Source organism: Candoia aspera, chromosome 13, assembly GCF_035149785.1.
Source record: "Candoia aspera isolate rCanAsp1 chromosome 13, rCanAsp1.hap2, whole genome shotgun sequence".
Lineage (NCBI taxonomy): Eukaryota > Metazoa > Chordata > Lepidosauria > Squamata > Boidae > Candoia > Candoia aspera.
Genome location: NC_086165.1, coordinates 5,440,061 through 5,449,273, shown reverse-complemented (window position 1 = coordinate 5,449,273; position 9,213 = coordinate 5,440,061). Strand labels below are relative to the sequence as shown.

General features: G+C 52.1%; 1 protein-coding gene across 1 annotated transcript; it reads left to right on the top strand.

The window, feature by feature from the left end:
• The first annotated feature begins 565 nt into the window (after positions 1-565).
• Positions 566-9,213, top strand: UBL7 (ubiquitin like 7). Its single transcript, XM_063314068.1, has 11 exons — positions 566-697; positions 1,227-1,463; positions 2,134-2,253; positions 3,101-3,183; positions 3,313-3,397; positions 4,590-4,647; positions 5,363-5,496; positions 6,249-6,298; positions 6,731-6,898; positions 7,862-7,984; positions 8,647-9,213. Exons 1-11 carry the CDS (start codon positions 634-636, stop codon positions 8,782-8,784), a joined length of 1,260 nt encoding a protein of 419 aa, XP_063170138.1. The 5' UTR covers positions 566-633; the 3' UTR covers positions 8,785-9,213.

Sequence of the window (9,213 nt, the reverse complement as noted above, 5' to 3'; positions counted from 1 at the left end):
CCCAGCTCCGTCTGGGAAGCGGAAAACGCAGGTTCCTTGTCAGTTACAGAAGGACTTTCTCCAGGCGCTGAAATCGGATACTTGGTTGCTAGCTAACAGAGACGCTGTTTCCTTTGAAAACGGTCTGGCGGGGGTGGAGCACCGCCTTTATGTGCCTGAAACATGTACAGGCGATGAGAGAAAAGGTACCCTCAACATAAACAGCGTTCCCGTGATGACAAACCTGCTGGGCGCTTTGGTTTTGTAAAAACTCCTCCTTCCCCGAGCGCGCGCCAAGCCCCGCCGGCGCCTCCGCCCAAGCCCCGCGGCGCGGCCGCCGCCCCGCCAGGCGTTTGAATCCCGCGCCGCCCCGAACCCCGCGCGCCCATTGGCCGCCTCCGGCCTCCGCCTCCGCCCTGATTGGGGAGGACGCGGGAGCCCGGGGCGTCACAATGCGCCTCCCGCGGCCGCCCGGCCGCCTCCCTTAGAACTGCAGCTCCCAGAAGGCCGTTGAGGCGGTCCGGGGGCGGAGCTTCCGCTGCGGCGGCGGCGGCGGCGGCGGCGGCCTCGCGGGCGGACTCTTCTTCGCCGCCCGGCGTGGCTTCGCTTCGCAGGGCATGTGAGGGCTCGTTCCGGCAGCCTACAACCCCCGGCATGCCTCGCGCGGGCTCGGGCAAGCGTTTCCGGTTGGAGCAGCCGGCCGGTCGTAAACATCCAGGTAGGGAGGAGAAGGGGGCGCTGGCGGGGGCGGGATGCGGATGCGGCGGCCCTGGGGGGTCCCCCTTCCCCGCCCTTCGCCCCCGAGGGCGCAGCTGTGCGGGGCCCTCGCTCGCCCGGCCGGGGTCAGCAAGCAGGCAGCAGGGCCCAGTGGGTAGAGCCGAAGAGGCAGCCCTGGGGGCGGGGTGTCGCTCCCCCATCGCTGGTTCAACTCCATTTTCCCGCCTTGTTTCCTCTGGCCCCCTTCCCGGGAGCGTCGGTGGCCGCCCGCCCGCCCGTCCGTTCGTTAATGCTTATCCTCATCACAGCCCTGCGAGGTCGGCCAGCCCGCCCCACCCTGCCCTATTTTGCCCTCCTGCGGGTTGGCGGAAGCCGGCCGAGTCTGAGTGCATCGAACCGGAGCCAGTTTCGGGTGGGGGGTGACGCGCGCGCCCCCGCGGCCCAGGACAGGTTTGCCGTGTCAGACAGACAGACGGGCCGGGAGGGAGAGACCGCGCGCTCGCTTCCGACGTGCTCCGTTCCCTCCCCAGACTCTGCCTGGAGCCCGGAGTGGGGCCTCGCGGAGCCGAGCGCCCCCGGCGCCATGTCCCTCTCGGAGTGCTACATCGCGGTCAAGCTGGCCGACCAGCCCCTGGCCCCGAAATCCATCCTGCGGCTGCCGGAAAGCGAGCTGGGCGAGTGCCCGCTGGGGGGCTGCAGCATCTCCTACCTGAAACAGCTCATCACGGGGAAGTTGCAGGAGTCGGTCCCGGACCCGGAGTTCATTGGTGCGCTGGCGCCTAGCGCGGCGTAGTGGGGGGGGGGCGGGCGGGGGCGCCCCGTTGGCTCTCCAAGGCTGGGTCAAGCGGGCTTGCGAGCCAGGTTCGCCTGATGGCCCCGGGGGAGGGTGCAGGGCAGCGTTTCCCAGCCTCGGCGACTTCGAGATGTGTGGACTCCAGCCCCAGAATTCCTCAGCCAGCCCAGGCACCTGAAAATCCTTTCTTCAGAGCTACGCTGTATATCCAGCTCTGAATATTTCAAGTTGATCTGGATTTAGTGTTTCCTTCTACTGCTTTGGCAGACCTTGCCCTGTGCTGCGGTCAAGAAGAAGGCGAGGGCAGAAGACTTGGGGCAGTTTAGGGCGGCCTGCGGTGTTAGGGGTTATTGGAAAGTCCTGCGTGTTTAGGAACGATGGACGCCAGGGCTGCTCTTTCTGGGCAGATCTTTCTAAGATCTGAGGAATTGCATGTTCCTGTCTCCAACTTTTAAAGCTTGGGCCTTAGATCAAAGAACCGGAGATGTGACACTGTAAAATAGTGCCCTTCTAATGTGTTCTAGTTCTTCCCCTTGATACTGGTCTTTTTAAACATTCAGGGAATGTAGTGTATTACTAGGGTCACTCTGGTGTCCTAAGCCAGATTTTATGGGGGTTGAGAATAAATCTGAGCTGCCTTTCAGATCTGATCTACTGTGGCCGTAAACTGCGGGATGAACAAACGCTTGAATTCTATGGCATTCAGTCTGGCTCCACCATCCACGTCCTCCGAAAGTCCTGGCCTGAGCCGGAACAAAAACCAGGTAAGTTTACCGCTTGGGACCTCAAGGTGAGCAAAGCTGTTTCCTTATCCCCGAGTTGGTGATAAGGAAGCAGCTTTGAATGTTGAACAGCCAAAGTTCAAAATGGGATGACCCTAGGAACCAGGAAGATTGGCTTCATCGCTGCTTGTGCGCTTTCTTCAGAGCAGAGGTGCAGAATGGTGGCCAAGGGGATCCCATCAGCCCAACCTAGTCAGAGGTTTTTAAGAGAGGCCCGTGAATGGAGGAACCTGTAATGCCTGGAATCTGGACAGCATGGCAGTTTTAGCAGTACAGATAGTCCTTGCTTAATGACCACAATTGGGCCCAGACTTTTGGTCGCTAAGCAATGTGGTTGTTAAGTGAATCTGACCCGATTTTACCGCCTTTTTTGTGGCGGCTGTTAAGCGAATCACCACAGTCATTAAGCAAACAACATGGCCACTAAGTGAATTGTGTGGTTCCCCATTGATTTTGCTTGCTGGAAGCCGGCTGGGAAGGTTAAAAGTGGCGAGCACATGACTGTGGGATGCTGCGATGGTCATAAATGCGAACTGGTTGCCAGCTGCCTGAATCACAATCACGTGACCGAGGGGATGCTGAAAAAGTCATTAATGTGAGGACCGGCCGTAAGTTGGGTTTTCCAGCACTGTCCTAAGTCTGAACCGCCACTAAGCAAATGGTTGTTAAGCGAGGACTACCTGTTTAACATTTCACCTTGCCTATTTCCTCCAGTGGTAGAACTGGGGGTACATGGAGCCCTGAGCTATTCAATTTTGCAAGGGCTCGTTCTGTGTAGCTTTTTCGGGAGTTATGGTGGCTGAGCTCTGATGGCTTGTCTCTTCTGCAGAGCCAGTGGATAAAGTGGCTGCTGTGCGGGAGTTCCGCGTCTTACACACTGCTTTGCACAGCAGTCCTGTCTTCAGAGATTCGGTGAGCCCCAAACTCTGCTGCTTTTCCTGTGCCTTTTGTTTTAAGAGGGAGCACTGAGCTGGACATCTCCAAGGCCCAGCCTGCTGTTTCCTGGTGCAGCTAAGCTGAATCTCTGGGTTTTCCATGCAGGTCTTCAAGATGCTAGGAAATAAGGAATCTCTGGATCAGATCATTGTTGCTACCCCTGGCCTCAGCAGTGATCCAATTGCTTTGGGTGAGTCATAGAGCCAAACAGGGTTAGGGTGAAGGTGTTATAGCTGAGTTGTACCTTTTTGACCAAACGTGGAAGCATTTCCATGGAAGTTCTGAAAATACAAATAACCAACCGAGAGAGTAACCTGGAAAATTTTCCTATATCGGATTTACAAAAGAGGCTTGTTAAAGTTGTGAAGAATTTTGTGAGAAATGAAGACAAGAAAAAAAAAAGAAAAGAAATCAAGTTCTGCAACATTATGTAGACTAAAGATCAAGACTGTTAGAAGTAAAAGGAAGGAATATAAAGTTGGTTGATTTGATCAAGGTTAAAATAGATAGGCTATCTCTGGTAACCGTTAATGGACTTTTGCTGACATCAGGACTGAAATGGCGAGGCTTTATGGATTTGTTTATAGATAAGAGAGGGGTTATGGGAAGAAGAGATCATTTGTTCTGTTTTAAGAGAAGGTGATAATTACTAAAATTGTTTATTCTTGTGTTGAAGGGGGAAAGTCGCTTCTTTATATATTTTTTTTCTTTTTCTTTACTATATCCTTATTTTTTCTTTTCTATTTCTATTTCTCTTTTTTTTCTTTTCTGCGCCTTCTATTTTTCTTTTCTTTTTTTTAGTTTGTATTAGTTTTTGCTGTTGTGATTGTAATCATTGATATTAAAAAAAAGTTCTAAGTTTTGGTAGAAGGGAGAGAGTATGGACTATAACGCCCAGCGTCCCTCATGGCACAGGCTATCGTTCAGTAGCATCTGAGAAACCAGTGGCTCCCTTTCCCTCCTCCGTTCTCTGCTGGGGTCTTCTCCAACATGACACTCTCTGGATTTATTGGATTCCAAGATCTAACCAGCATGGAAGGTATCAACTAGCACCTGCACAGGGTGCCAGGTTAGGGAAGGCAGTTCTGTTGCAAAGCCAAGATACATTTGTCAAAGATGTTTTAATCTGGATTCACACACCTGAGGATTGGACTTGGGGACCTCAGGGGTTTCTTCTGACTGTAGATGTTTAAGAAGATGAAAACCTCACCAGTGTGTCATACCAATATGAGGAAAAACTAGTAGCAACCCCAAAGAGGTTGCTCAATGCCTAGCTGTCAACCCCAAAGAGAGTCATTTGGTTTTTCAGTTTCCTTATTTTCGGGTAGACATAATATTGTCTGCATTTGCTCGTTAATTATTGGGTTTTCTTTATCTCACAGGTGTCCTGCAAGATAAAGACCTGTTCTCTGTTTTTGCTGACCCAGCCATGTTGGACACGTAAGTTTGCTACAGGTGTTAAGGTGTCCCCTGCATCTCCTGCCTTTGCATCAAGTGGGGAGTTTCCTGGTTCTCCTTGGTTAATGCAAACTTCCTACCCTTGCTTTTATTCCGAACTTTTCTCCTGTCCCTGAAACATATTGAGAAGCGCTGGACTCAGTTTGGTTTTAACACCTTTTATTCCTCTCTGGACTGAGAACGCAGAACCTTTTCTTCAGGAGATTATCTGAGCTGAGAAGGACGTCAGGGCCCGCTAATTGTGGAATCTTATTGGGCTTCATGCAGGAGAAGGGAATTACCTTCCTTCCAGATGTTGCTGATCTATAGTTCCCTATGGTTTCAGCCTGCAGCATGCTCGCTCTGCAACATCTGGAGGGCCACTGGTTCTCTACTACCCTCTTTTAAGGAGGAGGATGTTTTGCAGGAACAACGCCTTAATTTGTTATCCCAGCTATAGCCGTTCTTGTTCCTGAAGGACTGAGAGTGGAATGAACACTTCCAACTCTATTGCTGTTTGTTTTCCCCATCCACTCCAATAAAAAGGGGCTATTTGTATTCATTGTGCTCTTCCTTTTAAATGCGATTTTGGGAATGGTATTCTGGAAGTGCAGCAGATTTTATGCTGAGGGACGGACTCGGTGAGCTTTGAGGTCATCCAGCTCTATGATCCAGTGACTCTCTAGCCCTCCCGCTTTATTCTCACTGCTTTTTCTAGACTCATCCCGACCCATCCTGCGTTAGTGAATGCCATCGTCCTGGTCCTTCATTCTGTGGCAGGTAGCGCACCTTTGCCCACCGCAGAGACCTCCTCTCGTAGCATGCCGTCCAGCTCATACCGGGACATGCCGGGTAAGTAACATGCTATGACGTGGAGCACCAATTGCCAGATTGTTGCTTTAACCTTTGGGGCTACAGGTAGTCCTCACTTAATGACCATTTGTTTAGCGGCCGTTCTAAGTTACAACAGCAGTGAACAAATGGTACTTGTGCCTAGTCCCCAAAGATATGTCCGTTGCAGTGCCCCTGTGGTCATGTGATCAAAAATAGGGTGCTTGGCAGCCTGCCCACACTTATAGCTGCAAGGGACACCAGCTCCCCCCACCTGCCTATCTCCCTCCCCCATCTCTGCCCCTTTGGCTGTGCTGGGGCTGACCTAAAGACCCTCCCTTTATCTTCGTGTGAGCTAGGGAGGGGCTCGTCTGAGTCGTTTTCTCAAATCACTTTCTTGGCCCGGGCTCAAGCCCCTCTTATCCAACTGCTCTCACACCCTAACAAGGCCCAAGTACGCTCCGTGACTGTTGAATACCAGGTATTTATCATAGGGAAGAGAAGTGGAACAAGGGAAGTGAGATAGCATGTTTTGCATTGGATTTCCATCCCATTGTTCAGTTCCGTAGTACACCGCAGAGGTGCCTTTAGCAAAACAGGGCACAGAAATCAGAAATCACCTCCGCTGGGACGTTGCTGAGGTCTAAGATTCAGCCACCAGAATTTTAATTCCATCGCTCTTGGCCGCCGGTATCTAGTGGGAGAGGCCTGACTCTGGGATGAGGTTCAATGCGGTCTCTCTCTCTCTCTCTCTCTCTCTCTGTCTTGGCCAGGAGGCTTCCTTTTCGAAGGTCTCTCTGATGATGAAGACGACTTCCATCAGGTAACGTTAGAAGATGCCCAAGAGTTAGGTGGGTGGCCTCTTGGATGAGGGAAGCCCAAAGCCTGAGTTGAGAAGGTACCTCTTGGTCTCCTTCAGGAAAGGCAAGCAGAGGCCCCTGAGCGTTCCAGGAGTTTTCCAAAGCCACACTTAAACGCAGAGAAATTGGAATAATCCCCTCATATCTGGGGAGGATGTTCCATAAATTCAGGCAGCCACTGAGCAGGCCTGTTGCCTGATCCATGCCCCATGGACCTGCCCCAAATCTTCTCTTGGGACTAGATATGGTGGGATTATTCCAATCTTTCTGGGTTTAAGTGTGGCTTTTAAAAAACCCCGAAACTCTCAGCAGCCTCTTGTTATCATCCGTGAGAATGGGGTTTAAGGATTTCTACCAAGACGACCTTTTGAGCAAGGCCTGTTCTTTCTCAACAGAGCGCAAGGACCACCCCATCCAGCAGCACCTCTGGATCCCGGCCAGCATCTCTTGGCTACACTGGGGCAGCGGGGCCTCGACCCATCACTCAGAGTGAGTTGGCCACTGCCCTTGCCCTGGCCAGCACCCCAGAGAGCAGCTCACACACCCCAACGCCTGGAACTCAGGTGAGTTGGGTGCAGAGACAGCTTGGCTGATCTCGAAAGCCACCGTTGGAGTCCAAGTTCCTCGTGAGAGGTGGGAGGGGAGACTGACAGTGGGAGAGACTCGGTCAAAAGTGTGGAGGGTTGGAGGAACCCCCCCCACTCCCTTCTATTTATTTATTTATAAAACAAGGTTCTAGTGTTGCCTGATTCGGAATGGCTCTAGTGGCTTGCAATTAAGAAAGGCAAGAAACATCAGGATATCGGAAAAGAATCATAGTCTCTCCAAGGGAACAGTGACACCCCTTTTCCCCTTGAACGTGCAGCCCAGGCCTAGGCCAGTGTTTCCCAACCTTGGCAACTTTAAGATGTGTGGACTTCCACGCCCAGAATTCCCCAGCCAGCCATGTACAAATGCAGTGATGGAATAGCCTTCTCCAGCCACACAGCTTGGGCTGTAGCTCCTGTCCTCTTCAGCCCGTGAGCCTCTTGGCTGGAAGTGACAGGCGTTGCAGTCCAATTTATCCGGAGGGCACCTGGTTGAGGAATGTTGAGATCAGGGTGGTGCACATTTCAAAAACAGTCTGGAAGAAGGACTTTGGATTTGTCTGAGCAGCTTATCTTTTTTTCAGGCTTCCTCACAAGTGAAAAAAGAGAGAGAGGGGGCTGCTTTAATGAATGGAATCATTAAAGCAGTGTGGCTTTAACCTGCCTCTTAAAGCAGCTGCATCTTTCTTTTGGGCTGGCAGGAAAGCCCGAAAAAAGGCTTGGGTAGATCTGTTGATGAGCCTTTTCTCATTATGATGCATGCAAGTAATTTTCGCTTACCTTGGTGAAAAAGCATCTCCTGGCTGAGTTATGAATTTTGTTACATTGACAACTTCCCCTTGTGCTAAGATGGCTGGTAAGCCAGGGGTGGGTCTTGCAAAGGTAGGAAGGCGTGGCCTGCTCCTGATTGACAGCTTCTGTCTTATCCCCCTTTTCCAGGGCCATTCTTCCGGCACTTCTCCCATGTCCTCCAGCGTGCAGTCGGGAACGCCCATCACCAATGACCTCTTCAGCCAGGCCTTACAGCACGCCCTCCAGGCATCAGGACAGCCCAACCTGCAGGTCTGTAAACCTCCAGGAAGCTGGGATGATCACCCATTCATTCATTATTTGCGTGCATGTCTGCATTTCTATTCAGCCCTCCAGGTGTCTTACCTGGGAAACTGTGGGCACCCTAGACCAAGCCAAATCCAAAAATGCGAGGGAATTCCTGGAAGCCTGGCATTCAGACAAATCAGCCATCAATAGGCACATAGAGATAAACCACATTTACACATCGTTCAAAACAGACAATAAAATACAAAGGAAACAAAAAGACCAGAGCACATCCTCTCCAGCAGCCAACACCCAGATAAGCAGGGGTTAACACCAGACAAACAAGCAGAAAACAACACCCTGATCAAGGAACTACCAAGGAGTAAACAACACCCCCACCAGCATGGGCAGGGCAAGCTACTGGATATAAACAGGGAGCAAACCTCCCACTCCCTCCCACTGATGGTGTTACCTAGTTGGGTAACGAAACGTCTGCAGGCAAAGAGAGCACCGAGGACTCCACAGTGTTCTAGATGTCTGATTGTGCTGGCTCCCTCCCAACAAGGCAGGCGAGGCTGAACAGCACCGTGTGCAAGAGAGGCGTGACTGTTGCACGGGGCCCAGATCTCCCCACGTCCCTGACGGTGCCTGAGCTGCTGTAACTTTCTTCGCTTGCTTTCCCCTTGCAGAGCCAGTGGCAGCCCCAGCTGCAGCAGCTGCGGGACATGGGCATCCACGACGACGAGCTGAGCCTCCGTGCCCTGCAGGCCACCGGGGGTGACATTCAAGCCGCCCTGGAGCTCATATTCGCAGGAGGCGCTCCCTAGCGTCTCCAAGGCCTCGAATCCCCAGGAGGCAGCGGCGTGCGTCTGACCTCCGCACCGCAAAGCCAGCCCTTCAATGCGCCTTGCCTCCCCATTCCACGGTGTGCTCTTCTCTCCTCGTATTGCAGAGTCCAGAACATTTTGTACATCTCCTCCGGGCGAGGAGCTCCCAACATCAGAAACAGGAGCTCCCAACATCAGAGTGCCATTTATCAAAAAGGCTGCCTTAAGAGAGAAACGTTCCGGGACCAGAAGCTCGTTGCCTGCTCTGGAAATGACTCAGCTCTGCCCAGTCCAAAATGGCTACTTGATAATCTCCGAGAATATCCTCATTTCTATCTCCTGCTTAGGGTGGTTTTATTCCTGTCCCAGCCAAGATCCTGTGTGGTTTGTTGGACTCTTAACCCATCTCAATAAATCTGGTTCCCCCCA

What these genes read in the sequence shown, in the direction of transcription:
- UBL7 (XM_063314068.1), top strand. Translation starts at nt 634, where the DNA reads ATGCCTCGCGCGGGCTCGGGCAAGCGTTTCCGGTTGGAGCAGCCGGCC. An exon ending in GGCCGGTCGTAAACATCCAG is followed by an intron (nt 698 to 1,226) that starts GTAGGGAGGAGA and finishes TTCCCTCCCCAG; the next exon opens with ACTCTGCCTGGAGCCCGGAG. An exon ending in CCCCAACGCCTGGAACTCAG is followed by an intron (nt 6,899 to 7,861) that starts GTGAGTTGGGTG and finishes CCCCTTTTCCAG; the next exon opens with GGCCATTCTTCCGGCACTTC.